Genomic DNA, 17,031 nt, shown 5'->3' on the forward strand with positions numbered 1-17,031 from the left:
AAGGCTGTACAGGTAAGGCAGTAGTGCAGGGCTGTGCACTCCCAAATCTTGGTCCATATCCTTGTGGAGATGGAGATGAGACTTAGGAAGTACTGGAGTGAGACACAGTCCCACACACCCCATTATACAGGAAGAAAATTGGGCCATTTTCTCAGTCACTGGGATTTGGACCATATAGAAACGGTGACTAGAGATGAAAAACTGTTAATCTCATTAGCAGCTGTCAGTTAATTTCTCACTTGTAACACTTTCAGAGCAAGGGGAGAATAAGGCTCAGAATCACTGCGCTGATGAGTATTTCATTTGCCACAATTAAATGAAGCCTTAATTTGAGCATGCTCTCCTGGAAGATAAAAAGCCTGATGAATTTGTTCCTTTTTGCTTTTATTAAATGCATAATGCCTCCGGTCGGCTGAACTCGGTGCCGCTTGCAGGGTTCGGCCGAGCTCGGCGCGGTTCGGCTGATCTCTGTGCCGATCGCTGCATTCGGAGCTCAGCTCGGTTTGGTTCGACCGACCCTGTAATGTTCAGGTTGGTTCGGCTGATCTCGCGTTGGTTCGGCTTATCTAGTTCGGTTCGGCTTATCTAGTTCGGTTGGGCTGAACGCGGTTCCGTCCCGTCCCGTTCAGTTCACCTCAGGTAAGCTCGGATCGATTCGGCCAATCCCGGCCAGAGTCGGCCGTTCGGGTACGCTCGGCTGTTGTCGGCCACACTCGGCTGTTGTCGGCTGCTGTCGGCCACACTCGGCCGTTGCCGGCTCCACTCGGCCACACTCGGCTCTTCGGCCCTGCCTGACTCTGCTCCGCGCTGCAATGGCGGCCGCTGGCAGGGCCCCGCTCCCCGGCCTGAGCCCCATGAGGGGACAGAGCGCTGGGACAGCCGCCTCAGCCCGGGTCACCCTGTCCCTGCCCGCCCCCGCGTCCCCCGGAGCGCGCCCTGTAGCGCAGAACGCGGCCTTTGGGCCAGGAGCGGGGACAATGCCCTCGGCTCGGCAGCAGCGCCGGGAGGCAGCGGGCGGTGCCCTCAGGTGAGCGGCCGGAGGGGAGGGAGCTGGGCCGGGGGCACCGGGGCCGGGGGCACCCACAGGGGGCCGGGGCTGCTTTGGGCGCTGCTGCGTGGGACCCGCTGCGGGTGGCACGGCTCTGTCCCGGACCTTGCGGCTCTCTGGGATCGTGTGCCGTGGAATAAAGCTGGGGCTCGTCCCAGCTGCGGGAACAGCGTTTTATTGGGTGAGAAACAGAGTTCACTCTTTAGAATTTTTACACGTTTGTTAAGGGATAAAAGGCAGCGCTGGGGTGCTTGGCTGTTTGCCAGGAGCACCCGGTTCCCTTAAACCGTGTTCTCTAGATTCTGTTCCATTGCAGTGGTGTGTGCATATTCATTAGAGTTTATACATATTCAAACAGTCCTTTCAGTTTAGATGTTCTTTTGCTTGGTTTGAACCTTCGTGCCATCTTGTGGATTAAACCAATATACTTTATTTCTTCTTGTGGTGCCATCCTGTTTTATTTTCACTCCCTCGTTATTTGATAACGAGGGTCAGTAAATTTTTCCTTTTTTTTTTTTCAGTGCTCTGGTTTCTGTTTCTATTATCTTGTGTTTCAGATAAGATTGTCCCCAGCTGTGGGAAATCACCTCATTATCTGACACCATTTTCTGAGTTCCTTACATGTAACAGCATCTGAACATTTCACAGTCTCTATGATGCTGCAGTCTAAACTAGTGTCTGTTACAGTGCTGTTTATGAAAGCTGTGCAGTGCATACACGAACTGACAGATTATCCTTGATCCAGAGCAGTAGTTACAGACTGTCCCCTCTCGGGAGTTTTGTGGTCAATAACACCGTGCCAGAGCTCAGACATGAATGGCAAGGGCAATACCTGCATTTGTTATGTTTCATTCTGGGCTGGGCTGAGCTCTGTTTGCCGGGAAGCAGCGGGATGGGTGTCCCTGTGCCCACCCCCCTGGGTCCCAGAGAGAAGCTGCTCCTGTGGCTGCAGCTGAGGGGCACTGGGAAACCTGAACGGTCCTGATGGAAACCGATGCCAAACCAGGTTTGGTTGGGATTGGGACTTGCCATTTTCCCCTGATCCGTGGGTTTTGCCTTAGGAAACAGGAACTGGGCACCGAGACATTTTGGTAGCCTAGAAGGGGCGAGTTTGTTTGTATTTATTTCCTGAGGCACCTGGATCGATTTGGGTCTCAGTTGGCACCCGAGAGCCTCCTCTGTGTCCTGGGCGGGGTGGTGGCTACCAAAGGGGTAAAAGCTGGAGCAGGAGGGTGGGTGGAGAGGAGAGCAGTGGCTCTGTGGGGATTTGCATCTGGAAAGGGCCCTCAGTTTCCTGGCGGGAGTCCTGGAATCAGAGCTGAGAGTCGCTGAGCAGTGAGGATCGTGCAGCTGCAGTGCCGAGAGTGCAGAGGCTGCAGTGGGCGTTGTCTGCTCGCTCTCCTGATGTCCCATCTCTCATGCTGGGCTGGCACCCAGGCACCTGCAGGGCTGCACACCCTCAGGGCAGGGGTGGTTTGTAAATGTTTTAAATGCTGCAGCAGCTCCCTCAGGCTGGATGAGTGTGAGGATATCCAGCTCTGCCTTAGGGCTTGGAGCACGGCAAGGGTGCAGGGCTCACGGTCAGTCTTGTTTAAACACTTGTAATAGCAAAATATTTTAAAGCAGAGACTGTGAGGCAATAACAAAGGCGAGTCTGTGGCAAGGATAGGTCCGAGCTGTCTTTATTAAAGATCCACACTGCTGGATGTTGTGTCAGAGCCCTCTGGGGACAGAAGGTGTCCCCAAAGCTTCATGAAGCCCTTGTTTCCTGCTGGCAGGGCAGGGTGTGAGCCCAGCCTCGGGGGCTGTGTGGCTCCTCCTGCCTGGAGCAGGGACAGCCCGCGGGGCTGAGCCCCAGAGGTTCAGTTGCTGGAGCAGGTGGGGATCTCTTTGTGCCTGGGAATTGTCGCTGCTGCGTTCCTGGCCCAGCTGCAGGGTTCCCTCAGAGCCCGTGCCCTGCAGCAGCACTGGGAGCTCCTGGGCTGGGCAGGGAGCAGCTCTGGCCTGGGGCTCTCAGGCCCATCAGTGCCCATGGAAACCCAGCGTTTGTTCTGCTGCCATCAGCCTCTCTGCTGTGCCAGCCTCGCTGCCAGGGCACAGAGCTGTGGGAAGGCTCCATCCCATCTGTGCCAAGCGCTGCCAGCGCTTCCAGCAGCGCTGCTGGGGCACCAAGGGCTGCCTTTGGAGCCTGGCTGGCACAGAGGGTGACACACTCTGCCCTGCAGCACCCAGCTGCATCCCACAGCTGCACAGTTCAGCCAGCAGGGAGCAGAGTCAGCTCTGGGTCCAAACCAGGTTTTGTCCCCCAGAGAGCCACTGAGCTTCCTGAGGCAGCACACAGATGTGCCCTGGCCTTTGGGGCTGATGGTGAGGGCTGCCAGGGGATTGAGATAAGGCTGAGCTGGAGCTTTCTTAGAAAAGCCATCAGCTGTAAGGAGAATCTCTGGCAAACAGGTGGCTGGGGCACTGGCTGGGAGCAGGTCCTGGCCTTTTCTCTTCTTTGCTTTAACCTGTTCTTAAGAGGAGCCCAAAACTGCAAAATGGAAAGGAAGGGGGCTGTGGGGGTGAAAGTTGCTTTGCATTTTTTGAAGTGTTGCTGTGGATTTTGGTGTGTCAAGTGGCACTACCAAAACAGCACTGGAATAACCAAACTTCAGGACTCTGCACTTAATTCCTTGAATGTGTTTGTGTGGGTGCAGGAAATGCCAAATCCCAAAGCAATTCCATGTCTGTAACTTCAAGTGCAACATCTTTAAAACCAAGTGCTCAGTGTGGGCTTTCCATGTGGATGCAAATGGCCCAAGGCCTTTCTTGTGTCCCAAAAGCAAAAAACCTTTCCCTGTGAGGTTTTGGAGGGGATTCTCTTTGGGATTTCTTGTGGTGCAGCATCCCAGGTGTCCCTTCCTTTGTGCAAAGTCCAATGGGAAAGGATGGAATGGCTGCCACGTGGGCTCTGGGATAAAAATGGTTCTGTTCAAATGAGGCAGAGAATGCAAGATGAAAAATGAGCATCCTTTTATTGTCTGAAATAGTCAGGAATAAAAGTGCTGGCAAAGGACACTTTTGTGTTTGAATTGGTGTCACCTCTCATGGGTAAAACCCCATAGTGAGCCAGCAGAGCAGAGCTATGAGAGCTGGGATCCTTTGACTTCCACAGTGGACTTAATTTTCTTTTCTCCTCTCTTTCAGGGCAGGAAAAATCATCCAACTCCTCCCATCTTTGCCCACAGCTTTGGTGTTGGAGCAGCCAAAGGCAAGAGGCTTCAGCAGCAGGGCTCTGCGCTGGAGGGCTCTGGTCCTGCCCACGCTGTGGGGTGAGTCAGAGGGACACAGGGCTCCCCTTTTCCTCTCTGCTGGCATGAGCTGCCATGGCAATGCCATTGCTGCCAGCCCAGCCCCAGCTGTGCCTGCTGGAGAAGGGCAGAGGTGCAGAGGCAGTGCCAGAGTTCCCTGGGGATGCTGGAGCTGTGGTGCTGGCTGTGCCCTAGGGCAGCTTGGGCACTGTCTGTGCAGCCCAGGGCTGCTCTGGGCCTTCCTTCGGGAGCTCTCAGTGCATGCCCAGCTCTGCCAGGGCTGGCAGCCGCTGCAGGGCTGGGTGACAGCCTCTGCTGGGGCTGGGGGCAGGCACGGCCCTGGCACAGGGGCAGGGGCAGGGCTGGCAGCATTTGGGAGCCATGGGAGCAGAGTGAGGGGGGGTGCTGGGCACAGGGGTCAGCCTGTGCTGGTGTCAGCACAGCCCTGCAGGGCCCTGGCATCTGGGAGCAGCTCCAGCTCTCCTGGGGCCCAGGGATGGGCTCTGAGGGACTGGCTTTGCCTGGGCCTTTCCAGGGCACAGGAACAAGGGCAATGTGGTGCCAGAGCTGGGGCCCAGCAGGCTGTATTTCCCTCTGGGAAAGCAGAACAGACTCTGGGCTGAGCTGAGTTTCCTGCAAGGGCTCAGAATCCAGGGAAAAGGGAGTTCAGGAATTGCATCTGCTGCTGGGAACATTGCCTTAGGCTTGCTCAGTTTGTGTCTGTGAGCAGTGGGCTCTGGGCTGGAGAGGGGCTGTTGGCAGCAAAAGATGGAGTCAAGGCTCTGCAGGGATGTGCAGGGAAGGACTGAGTGGGAGGGAAGGGCAGTGTTTAGAAATGAGATCAGCATTTCTCCCAGAATTGGGGTGCAGCAGTGATGGGGGTGGTTGTGTTTGCTCTGGGCCTTGTTATTCCTTGTGCAATTTGCAAATTCTGCTGCATGATTTACTGTCCAGTATCTTTCTAACAAAAACTGACAGAAATTGAGGTTTAGGATTAGAACTGAGGTCCATTCACTGCACAATCTTGCCAAGGCTGGAGGACTGGGATGATGGCTGCTCTCAGCAAAGGTCACTTCTCAATGCTGTGTCAGATTTGCCTCAGTGCTGGGCAGGAAAGGTGAGGGTTTGGATCAGGAATTGTGCAAACAAGGCCTGGGTGTGGTTGATTTGTTTGGTTTTTCAGTGAGCCAGGGCTGGCACAGGGAATGGTGCAGGTGCTGCTCTGGCACCAGAGCTGCTGCCCTTTGGAGCCATGTTAAAGGTGTGACCATAGAACACTTTGGGGGCTGTTTTCAGCACTCTGGGTTTCAGAGCTGCTGTCCCCAGCCCGTTGCCAGCCCTGGGACATCTGCTCTGGTTCCAGGCTGTCCTTGCTGGAGCAGCCTGGTCCCTGCCGTGCCCAAGCCCTGAGACACAGAGGGAGCCCTGTGCCCAGGGGCCTTTGGCACCTTGTCAGGAACGTGGCAGCAGCCCCGGGAGCAGGCTGGAGGTGAGAACTGGGTGTTGGGAACTGAGGAGAGCTCATCTGGCTGGGGGGAAGGGGCAGGAGTTTCCATGCCCCTGGAGCTTTCCTGCTGGCATGGGGCAGCACAGGGAGCAGAATTCATTGTGCCCCTCCCACGGGCAGTGCTGGCCTCGGTGTCTGTGCTGTGCCACCAGAGCGTGGCACTTTGCTGCTGTCACTGCCACTGCCAGCCCAGCTGGGGGCTGTGCCCTCCTGCCAGCCCCAGCCAGGAGCTCCAGGGGTGCCTCTGTGCCCTGCTGGGAGCGTTTGCTGGGAATGTGCCCCATCCCTGGGAGCGTCCCTTTGTCCCTGGGCTGCCAGCCAGAGCTTTGGGCTGCTCAGGCTCAGACTGGGATTGCCAAAGGCACCGAGAGGGAGCAGCACAGGGAGGGGGCTCAGAGAGGGGCTGGCAGAGCCCAGCTGGCAGGCTGGGCTGGCTGCTGCAGGTGGGGCTGTGTGCCCTGCAGGCAGGGAATGTCCCCTTCCCTCAGCAGCCCTGCAGATCCCAAGGGCTCCCAGAGCAGGATTTTATTCCTTACCTCCCTTTGTGGAGATTGATTCTCCACATTGCCATGAGCAATTCTTGGATTTCTCTAGGAGCAAACCTCCCAGCAGAGCCAGATTGCAGTGGAGGCCAGAGCTGTGTTTGGAGCAGGGAGTGCTGAGAGCTGCGTCTGCCTGTGCTGCCCCAGCCTGAGCACAGGCACAGGGAACAGCCTGGGCAAAGGGATTGGGGCAGTGGCTGATGCCCAGGGAGAAGAGCACAAACCCACAGCCATTCAGCCTGACAGTCCCCTCCACCCAGAGCTCAGCACACATCCTCACAGGGAAGCCCAGCAGCTGAAGGAAAAAAAAACACAGAAGAAAAAGGTGAGTTATTTTGCTGTAAAGTTATTTCAAGTTGTTATTAAAGCCCAACCAACATTTGCTCTTGCTTTTGGTTGGGTGAATAACGAGCAGTGGGCACAGGTGATGCCATTCATGTGGCTGAAAACCTGGTGTGATCTAGAGGGGATCCAAGAACTATTTGTGTAGGGCAATGGAATGTGAGGGGATGTCAGGGGCAGTGAGGTGGCATTTTGGAGGGAATTGCTGAGGTCATTGAAGGGAGACCAGCAGACAATTTCCCTGGGAAATCCGAGGCCCCTCGGGCCCACAGCCAGGACTCTCCAGGGCTGAGGGGGCAGCACTGGAGACTCCCTGTGTCCTCCTTCCTTGGCAGCAGCCAGCAGGGAAGGGAGAAGAGGATCCCTGTGGGATGAGACTGCAGAGAGCGAGCAGAGGAGCAGCCTCGGGCTGGAGAAAGGCCAAGGGACCAACACGGTGGCACCAGGGCACCTGTGAGGAACAGAATGGACACTTGGAGGCCACATGGAGGTGAGGAGTGCATGGTTTGGGCAAAATGTCAGTGAATCTCCAGAGAGATAAGGAGGGGATATTTAGGAGGGAAACGCTGAGGTGATGAGTTCACCCAGCCTGGCACAAGGTGTGTTTGCACAGGCTGGGGCCAGAGGTGGAGGTCAATCCAAAGCCAGCCCTGCTCAGCCTCTCAATCCCAGGATAAGTTGTACAGGCTGCCCACTGAGGGATTAAAAACACATAAAAATGAAACCAAGAGCATTAATGAGACTCCTGGGAATCCCATTAACTTGTTGTCAGAGCTCCTGACACAGTTTGGAGCTTTGATGACAAGAATGCATTTCATTATTTGGATTATTCACTGTGTGGGATATGGGGTTTGTTTGGATTTTAAAGCCCTCATGGTGGCCCTGACACTGCTCAGGAGCTGGTAGAGAAGCAGAGTCAGAGCTCCTGGCAGGCACAGGGTGTTTTCCCCCATAGTGGATTGTGGAGCAATTGTCTGGGACCTGGATTGTCCCTCTGGGCGATGCCACTTGCTGTGGTTTGTATCATTCCATCCATTTAATTCCCAAAACTTCTCAGCCCAGGGGTTTGAGCTGACAGGGCAGGACAAAGATTGTTCTCTGTGTGGTGCCCAGATTTGGGGTTCCCTGTCAGCTGTGCCAGTTCTGATGAGTTATACCCATAGCCCCAAATTCCCTGCTCCATTCCCGCTGCAGTAACCTCCCAGTGCCCCATGGAGTGTGGGCATTCCCATGCAGAGCTGCTGCCTTGGACAGCAGCTGTGTCAGGAGCCAGCAGAGCTTCCAAGGAAGCTCAGCAGCACAGGGACAAGGCCAGGGTTCTATTCCATAGAAGTGGCTGTTGAGAACCCTCAGCCCAATGGTGTCCCTGGGCTCACTGGCCAGAGCTGCCTGGAATGGAGCCCATTTCACCCCCCTGAGCTCCAGGATGGAGAACATCCAGTGGATGGTTTAGAGCAGGAGAAGGCAGTGGCCAGATGTGCTCCCAGCCTGAGCTGAGGCAGCCCCTGTGCCCAGGGGGGGACATCTCTCCCTGCAGAAGCTCAGCTCCTTTCAGAGCCTCAGCAGGGGCCTCTACAAATTCTTTTCTCTCAGGAAAGGGATGCACAGCTTTGTCTTCAGCACCCCTCCAGTGGCACCTACCTGGGAAAGCTTTCCATCACTTCTGCACTTCCAGCTGGATCCCTGGAAAACTCCAAACTCCATCCCACTGATTTTCAGGTACCTCTGAGGGCTGCTGCCTGGGATGGAACATCTGTGGGGGAAGATGGCCTTGGCTTTGATGCTGCTGATGGCCGATGGCCTCAGGCTGGGGAGGAGGGAAGGGATTTGGGGTGGCTGGGCCACAGCTGGCAGCTGTGTGGGAGCTCTGACCCCGGAGTTGCTCCATGAGCCCCTCTGCAAAGGGCCCGTGCCTCCATTCCCAGCAATGCCAGCTGCTCCTTGGGGTCCTGCTGGGCTGCTGGTGGTCTCTGTCCGGGCTGAAGCATTTCCAGGGGCCTGCTCAGAGCAGCCCCTGGCCCAGGAGCCACGGTGCAGGCACAGCTCCTCCCCTGCAGATGCCAAAGACACGAGGGGCTGCTGCCTTTCAGCAGCTCCTGGCCTCCTCCTGCCCTGCGCTCCCAGCCAGCTGGGACACAGCCAGGGAACACCAAGGAGCATGGCTGGCAGCCAGCAGGAGACACCGAGGCCCCTGGGCCAGAAAAACAGCCCTGGCCCCAGCAGCCAGCATCGTTTGGAGCTGGCAGCACTCACCTGCAGGCAACGCCCCCCAGCACTCTCCAGAAGAGCTTTGGCCACGGAGCAAGGTAACCCTCAGGGCTTGTCTTGTTCTCTTCTTCCTGGGGAAACAAAGGGACATTGTGGGAGCACATTCACAGCTGCTGGGGAAATCCTGGCAAGGGCAGAACAATCAGGGCTATGGGGAAGAGTTTGGTGCTGCCATGTTGAGTGCCAGCCAGTTCTGCCCCACAGCCATTGCAGGGGCTGCTGTGTAAAGCAGCAGTAGCAGAAGGGAAGGAGCTGCATTTGTAGAGGAGTTCTCTTAGTGGCAGCAGTCATTCCCATCCCACACAGGGCCTTTGGAACAGCCCTGGGATTGGCTCAGGTGTTTGGAGCAGGGTGCTGAGAAGGTCAAAATTCTGTGTTTGATGCATAGCTGGGCCAGTCACTTCTCAGCATTTGACTTGATGATTCTCGTGGCTCTGGAAATAAAGAACAAACTGTTTGCACTCATTTTTTAACCCATGGAGTTTTTCCTAGCGTTTCCCTGGGGCTCCAGTCCCACCCCAGGCACAACGGGAGCGGGAGCAGCAACGCCTCGGCCCCAGCGGCCGTCCCAGAGCGGCTGCTCCTGGCTGGGAAGCTGCAGCCCCCAGCAGGGGCTGCGGGCACGGAGCAGGGGCTGCGGGCGCTGTGGCTCGTAGGGGAGCGCGGCGCTCGTGGCGTTACCGGGCCGGGGGCTGCGGGGCGGTGCCGTGTCCGCCAGGGGGCGCCCCGCGGGGCGGGCGGCGGCGCTGAGCGAGCGGCGATGCCCATGGGGTCCCGGGGCCGGTATGGGCGGTCTCGGTGTCCTTCCCGCTGCCAGCCGCGATCCAGAGGCTGCTCCCAGGAAGCGTCGTCCTCCTGGCGAGCACGGCAGCGGCACAGCACTGGCTCCCTGCCGCCACAGCCGGAGCGTGCCTGGGGCCCCGGCGGGACCCAGCCCCACGCTGGCTGCAGCCGGAGCGGCAGTGCCTGTCCTGGAGCGGCTTTTCCCGACCGTAGCGACGCCGGTCCCGATCCCAGCCCCAGTCCCCTGTCGATCCTCCGGCCCCACCACCCATACCCTGTACGCCGAGAAAAAAGCGGCTTGGCCCAGCTCCCACGGGAAATACCGGCAGGACCAGGATGCCAATCCCCACGCCTAGATCCCGATCCCAGTCCCACCCGAGTGCTTTGGATCCCGCGCAACACCAGCAGCAGCCGCCGATCCGGATCTCCACACAGCGCTCCGACCGACGCTCCCGCCGCCTCCCGAGATGAGCATCCCCCGCAGAAAACGGGACGGGCGCCGATCCGCCGGGATTTATGGGCGGGCGGGGGGCGGGGGGAAGGCGGGGCCCCGGGGGCGGGGCCGGCACAGGTGTGAGGGACCCCAGTGCGGCTGCGCGGGGCGGGGCCTTGGGGGATTTAAGGCGCGGGGAGGGCACGGCAGAGCTATTTGCTCCTCGGCGTTGGGTGGGGGGGGTTGCTGCCGGCCGGGGCCCTATATCTCTTTTTCTTTCCGTTTCTTTTCTCCTGCGTTTCTATTGTGTTATATTTCTGTGTACTTCTCCTTTCTACCCTCCCTTCCACCCCTCCCCCACCCCCTACACCCTCCCCCCCCCAAACCCCCCCCCTCCCTCTCCCCCCTAGCCCTCCCCTCCCTCCCCCCCTGCGGCCGCCCCTCTCTCGTTCTCTACCCTACCTACCCTACTCTACTTTTCCATCATCTGCTTTCCCTCCCCAGCCGGACTCTCCCCTGATCCCGCTCCCAGCTCCCCCTTCCCCCCCACCAGTCGCTCCCCACCCGCCCTCAATCCTGCTCCTTCCTCCACCCTGCCTTCCCCCCAGCCCCGTCCTCTGCTGTCCTGCACACCCCGATCTCTCCCCACCTTCTCCTCCGTTCCCCTGTTCTCGTTCTCCATTCCCTGCTCTCCTCCTTTTCTCGCAGCCGCGGGGCTCGGGGTGCCGGGCAATAATAAAGCCCTGAGGGCCGGAGCCCGGCGCCCCCGGCCCCGCTGGGGTCCCCACACGGGGCCGGAGCCGCTGTGCGGGTCCCCCCATTGCAGTCCAACACACGGCCCGACACCGCCGGGGCTCCGGCTTTCCCAACATCACACTGGGGGGGGTCCTGGGGCGGGGGGCCCGAGTTACAGGGGCCCCCTCATTAGGAGGGGGTCCCGGGGGGAGGGGGGGTTAGGAGGGGCCCCCTCATTAGGAGGGGGTCCCAGGGAGGAGGGGGGTTAGGAGGGGCCCCCTCATTAGGAGGGGGTCCCAGCGGGGAGGGGGGTTAGGCGGGGCCCCCTCCGGAGGAGGGGGTCCTTGGGGGGGGTCGGGGAGGGCCCCCTCCGGAGGAGGGGGTCCAGGGGAGGGGGCGGGGCCTGGGGGGGGTAATTCCCCCTCCAAGCCCCGCCCCCTCCCCTGGACGCCCTCCTCCGGACGGGGTCCGGCCCCGGCCCCCTCCAGGGACCCCCTCCTCCGGACCGGGGCCCGGGCGGGGACAGGACGGCAGGGGACGGTCGTGTGTCTGGCAATTTTTTTTTTTTTTTTTTTACGTGTGTTCACGCTGCAGAGTGACGTGTCCCCCTCTGCTTCCCTCCCCACCCCACCCGCCCTCCCCCCTCCCGGGCCCCGGTCCGGAGGAGGGGGTCCCTGGAGGGGGCCGGGGCGGGACCCCGTCCGGAGGAGGGCGCCCAGGGGAGGGGGCGGGGCTGGGAGGGGGGAATTACCCCCCCAAGCCCCGCCCCCTCCCCTGGACCCCCTCCTCCGGAGGGGGCCCTCCCCGACCCCCCCCCCAGGGACCCCCTCCTCCGGAGGGGGCCCCTCCTAACCCCCCCTCCCCCCCGGGACCCCCTCCTAATGAGGGGGCCCCTCCTAACCCCCCCTCCCCCCTGGGACCCCCTCCTAATGAGGGGGCCCCTGTTACTCGGGCCCCCCGCCCCAGGACCCCCCCAGTGTGATGTTGGGAAAGCCGGAGCCCCGGCGGTGTCGGGCCGTGTGTTGGACTGCAATGGGGGGACCCGCAGAGCGGCTCCGGCCCCGTGTGGGGACCCCAGCGAGGCCGGGGGCGCCGGGCTCCGGCCCTCAGGGCTTTATTATTGCCCGGCACCCCGAGCCCCGCGGCTGCGAGAAAAGGAGGAGAGGGGAGGACGGGGAGACAGGAGAGATGAGGGTGGTGAGGACGGGGAGGGAGAGGGGTCGGAGTGAGGAGGGAAGCGGGAGAGGAAGGGAAAGGCCGAGGGGGGACAAGAGGGACGGTGCAAAGAGGAGGAATAGAAGGGAGTAGCGGGGAAGGGACACGACAGGAACGTGGGGGAGTCGGGTTTGGGAGGAGAGGAAAGGAGCGTTTTAGGGCGAGAGGGAAGGAGGAGAAAGAAAGGGAATACGCGGGGAAGGAAGGAGGGGTAGAGAGAGGGACAGAAAAGGAGGCCGAAGCCTCCGCGCCTTACCTGCGGAGCCCGCACACGGAGCTCCCGTCCGCACCGTGCTCTGAGTGAGCAAATGGCGGTCGAGGCAATTTCGGGGGTTTAAAACACCTCGGCCCCGCCCCGCGCAGCCGCTCTGGGGCTCCGCACACCTGAGCCACGCCCGCCGTGCACACCTGAGCCGGCCCCGTCCCTTGTGCCGCCCGGCCCCGCCCCTGTCCCCGCCCCCTGTTTTCAGGCCCCGCCCCCCGCACCGCTGTCCCCCGCCAGGCGGGGGCGCCGCGCTCGCACCGCGCTCCGTGTCCGCCAGAGGGCGCCCTGCGGGGTCCCGGCCCCACACGGCGGCTCCGCACCGGGGAACGGCCGCGATCCCGCATCCGGCAGCGCCCCGTGCCCGCGCCCATCCCGGGCCCCAAACCGGTCCCGGGCACGATGCCGCTTCCATCCGCCCGACGGGGGAGAGGGGGCACCGCCCGGCACACCCCAGCGGCGCTCTGCCCCCCACCCCCGGCCGCGGTGGCACCGTCGCATCGCCCCGTGCCCGCGCTCCGTGGCCCCGCCCCTCGCACCTGTGCCGGCCCCGCCCCCCTGTCCCCCCCGGTCCCGGGGCCATCGCTCGGGAGCCTCGCTCGGCGCTGTGCGAGCCCCGCCCGACGGCTGCTCCCGCCGGGGACCGCTCGGAGCCCGGGGCGCTGCAGCGGGGGCGTGACCGCGGCCTGGGCTGCGGGGGCCGAGCGCTGCCTGGCTCTGCCGGGGGTCCCGGCCGGTGCCGCCTCTCCCCTGTCGCCATCGGGACTGGCATCGCTATGGGGCGGGAGGGGCCTGGCTCTCCTGAGCCCGCAGAGCCCCGTCCCGGTGTCACCTTCAGTGTCCCGGCGCCGCGGGCGGGAGTGGCGGGCAGGGAGCGGCAACCGCCGGCCCCGCCTTCCCGTCCCGCTCCGTCGGGCCCGGGCTCGCCGAGCCCCGGCCGGGACCCGCCCAGGCCCGGGGACACCGCGGCTCCCGCCCCGCCTCCTGCCCCCGGCACCTCCCCGCCCGCCCGGCAACGGCCCCGGGGCCTCCGGCACCCGAGACCGCGGCGGGGGCTGGGCCCGAGCCCCCGAATGCCGGCCCCACGCGCCCCGCAACGCCGCGCTCCCGGCTCCTCACCCCCCGCCCATCGGCACCGGGGAGAGGCCCCACGAGTGTCCCGGCTCCGGGAAGAGCCTCGGCCGCAGCTCGGCCTCCGCTGCCGAGCGCCACGAGGGAGCGCCTGAGCGCTTCTCTCAGCCCCGAAGCCGCCCCCGTCAGGCCGGGGCCGGGCCCGGACAGCGCCGGGCCGGGGCTCCGCCTTCCGAGCACTCGCACGCAGCATTTGGCCTCTGGCCCCGGGCCCCAAAATGCAGGACTCGGCCTCTGTGCTCAAGGCCTGGGCGAGCCTCGTTCTGCACCCCCGAAACACAGGGCTCAAGTCCCGGCTTCACAGCCCTCGGCCTGCCCAGCTGGGACTGGGTCCAAGTGCCAGCGGCGGAGGACTTTGTCCCTGAGCCCTCCTCACCTTCACCACCACAAAAAAACAAACAAACAAACAAACAAAAAACCCACAAACAAACAACCCACAGGACTTAAGACTCCGATTCTGAGACCAGAAAAATGCCCAATTTATTAGTCTCAGTTCACAGGGTCGTTGACTGCGGCCATCCCCACAGATGGTCACAGGGAATGGACCTCTCACCCATTTGATTCTCCTGTGAGAACTGCCTCAGGCTGGCAAAAAACCCACCCGTGGCATTAGAAGGTAGGAAGCCTGCCCTGAAAGGATGCCATAAAATGCAGCCTGTCTGCAATACCGCGTTATCCCAGCACTGTGATATCCCATTATCCCCAGCCGGGTTTGTTGCGCCGCCTCCGGCTCACGGAGCGATGCCGCTCGTGGCTCCGGGCGCTGCCGCGGCGCGGGGAGCAGCCCCGGATCCGCTCGGCCCGGGGGAACCGAAGGGGTGCCCGGTGCCCGGGCCGGAGCGGGCAGCAGCGGGTGACGATCCGGGCGCTCCTGCCCGGCTCCTGAGCTCAGGCTGAGGCAGCTCCCAGCTGCCGCCGCCGGGAAGGAGCAGCTCCCCAAGGATGGCCGCGCTCCCGGGCCATGGCAGCTGCCCCGCCTCTCTCAGGGACAGCGGCAGCTTTGGCAGAGGAAGCGGAGCCCCAGCGGCCGGGGCTCGGCAGCAGCCGGCACCGAGCCCCTTGCACTGAGCGGGAGCAGAGGGACGGGCCCGAGCCCGGGACTCGCATCCCGCCCGGGGACTCGGGGACGCGGGCTCTCTGCTCGGGCTCCGCCAGGAGGAGGAGGCGGATGGGAGTGCCCGGGAGGAGCCGGCACTGCCGGCCGACAGGGCTGCTCCTGAGGGGAGAACTCGCTCTGTGCTCCTTGGGCGGGATCAAGGCATGGCCAGAAGCTTTCATATTCATTTTACAGACTCTCGCACACCGACCGCTACCAACGTGCACTGTGCAAAGCAGCCACAATGGCTGCAGGCTCCAAAACAAAGATAAACAACGCTGTTCTCCTTTCCTTCTTTAGGCAATCACACCTAGCTAAGATTCCTAACACCTGATGCCATTGTCTGTTTAAAACTCTGGCCAATACCATGCCACTGACTAGGTCTCAAAAGCAGAAAGATGACAGCCATCAATTAAAGCTGATGCCAGATCTTTGCCTATTTAGCTTTCCATGACAGAAATGCCTGGATGGATCCACGTGCTCCTCTGCTCCTATCAGCTGAGCTTTTGTCTCACTCTAATCTCATTAGGATGCCCTAAATCCAACCTGTTCTGCTTCTCAGAGCAAAGCCTGCTGCCATCTCTGCTCGTGACCTTTGCATGGCACACATTGTTAGCACACTGATAATGGCAAAACAAATTGCCTCTCCTTCTTTCTGCAGTGAACAGTTCAGCTTCTGGGGAGCTGCAGCTGTGACACTCATGAGCAGCTCTCAACATGATCTCAACGTGGAGCTGCTCTTTTCCAAGTCTGCCCCTGTAGAAAATCCACGTTGTTGGAAAATGTCACCAAAGCGGGAATTGCTGCTGAAGCTCTCTTAGCGCACAAGGGCAGAGCCATTCCTGGGGCTACAAGTGCCTCATTCCCACTTTTCACTGCTCTTGGATCAACCTATGTGTTCATTTCCATCTTCCTGAGAAGCCTTGATCTTTTGTAGTGGAATCAAAGCAAAGCAGAGCTGAGCAAAACCCCACCTGTTGCTATGATCCTTCCCACTGCTTTTATTTCTGTTGTTCCAGCTGTATTTATTTCATTATGAAAAGGCAAATCCAAGAGTCTTTTTATCTCCACGGTTTACGTTGTCTTTTGCTGGCTTGGACTTTTGCTTTCTGCCCTTTGCCGGTCTGGGCACGTTCACCTTTCAGGATTCCCACCCTCTGCCCTGCCCGGGCTGCCTCTGGCTCAGCTCCCTTGGCAGCCGCTGCTTCCACCTGAGCTCTCGGCCTTTAGCTCGCGTCCCTTTCCATGGGCCACGCCTCCCAGCTGCTCCAGCCCGGGCATTCCCGCCTGGGAACAAGCAGGGATTCCCTGCCCTGGCCCAGGGAAGCCTCCGGCCCTGCAGGCATTGCCGAGGCTCAGGGGCCGCTCCAAACCTTTGGTGTCCCAGAGCTCCCGGATCAGTGCCAGGGCAGAGCTGGGAGCCTGTCCTAAGGAGCGGGACTGACGCACGCGGTGCCTGCAAAGTCCCCCATGGATATTGGATCCAGCTGGCAGGAGCAGGTGCGGCCAAGGCAGCCCATTCCATTTCCTGCCCACCGAGAGATCTCCAGCACTTCAGCCTGCTAAGGCTGGCACACAAATCCCTGCCCTGGGGCACGGCAGCGACTGCAGCGCACCCAGGAGAAGGCAAACGCAACGACCGGGGCTCAGTTCTGAGGCTGGGATCGAGATTCATTCTCAGCCATTTCAAACAAGGATTGCACCCCACTGCTCAGTTCTTTCTGCAGCTGGGACTCCAGGAAGAGGAGAAAGGAGGCAGTTTACGGGAGCCCCTTTCCTGCCAAACACTGAGGGTCATTCAGGTGCTGAGAGAAAGCACAGCCAGGGAGAGCTGCCCCTGCTCTGCTGGGATTGCACCCTGCACTCACGAGGGACAGGTGGCTCTGTGAAATCGGTCTCAGCATTTTTGTGCCTCATAGCTCCCACTGAAATGATTTTGACCAGAACTGAGACTGCTGAGCGTCACTGAGCAGCACAGGAGACATCCAGCAATGCCCATGAGCTGGCAGAGATGATTGCTGGCGATGGCCTGAGCCCTGGGCTGAGAGTTCCAGTGGCAGCAGCAGTGACAGCCACCCCGGCATTGCCCAGAAACAGGAGAAACCGCCCCTGCCCTGCCTTTGGGGAGAATGTCTGCTGTGCATCTCCCAGTTACAGCCCCAGCGCTCCCTGGGCTCCTGCAGACATCAATTCCTTCTGCCTTCCTCACAAGGCATCTCCACTCGTTCCATCGTCTGCCTGCGGGGCAATGCTCCCCTCCTTATTGCACAGGGGAGAGCGAGGAACTCTGCAATTGCCTGCACTGAGCTCCTCTCCCATCATCTCCCACTCCTTTCATGGCCTCACCAGCCAGGAGAAACATTCAAGGGGGAAAAA

General features: G+C 60.8%; 1 protein-coding gene and 1 long non-coding RNA gene across 7 annotated transcripts; one reads left to right on the forward strand and one right to left on the reverse strand.

The window, feature by feature from the left end:
* The first annotated feature begins 778 nt into the window (after positions 1–778).
* LOC136556338 (uncharacterized) lies at positions 779–9,465 on the forward strand. Of its 6 annotated transcripts, none has more exons than XM_066549489.1 (8): positions 800–1,027; positions 4,238–4,362; positions 5,525–5,602; positions 5,705–5,830; positions 6,443–6,715; positions 7,068–7,222; positions 8,326–8,451; positions 8,790–9,465. In XM_066549489.1, exons 3-8 carry the CDS (start codon positions 5,594–5,596, stop codon positions 9,040–9,042), a joined length of 942 nt encoding a protein of 313 aa, XP_066405586.1. In that variant the 5' UTR covers positions 800–1,027; positions 4,238–4,362; positions 5,525–5,593; the 3' UTR covers positions 9,043–9,465. The 6 variants fall into 6 exon arrangements, with proteins under 6 accessions (XP_066405591.1, XP_066405586.1, XP_066405589.1 ...); XM_066549492.1 differs by having other exon boundaries at positions 8,823–9,465; XM_066549493.1 differs by having other exon boundaries at positions 8,826–9,465.
* On the reverse strand, positions 4,047–6,708 carry LOC136556340 (uncharacterized). Its single transcript, XR_010783653.1, has 2 exons — positions 6,385–6,708; positions 4,047–4,458 (listed from the first exon to the last, which is right to left on the reverse strand). It is a non-coding gene; the product is annotated as an uncharacterized lncRNA (long non-coding RNA).
* Positions 9,466–17,031: the final 7,566 nt, after the last annotated feature.

This window comes from Molothrus aeneus, chromosome 4 (assembly GCF_037042795.1).
Source record: "Molothrus aeneus isolate 106 chromosome 4, BPBGC_Maene_1.0, whole genome shotgun sequence".
In the NCBI taxonomy this organism is placed as follows: Eukaryota; Metazoa; Chordata; class Aves; order Passeriformes; family Icteridae; genus Molothrus; species Molothrus aeneus.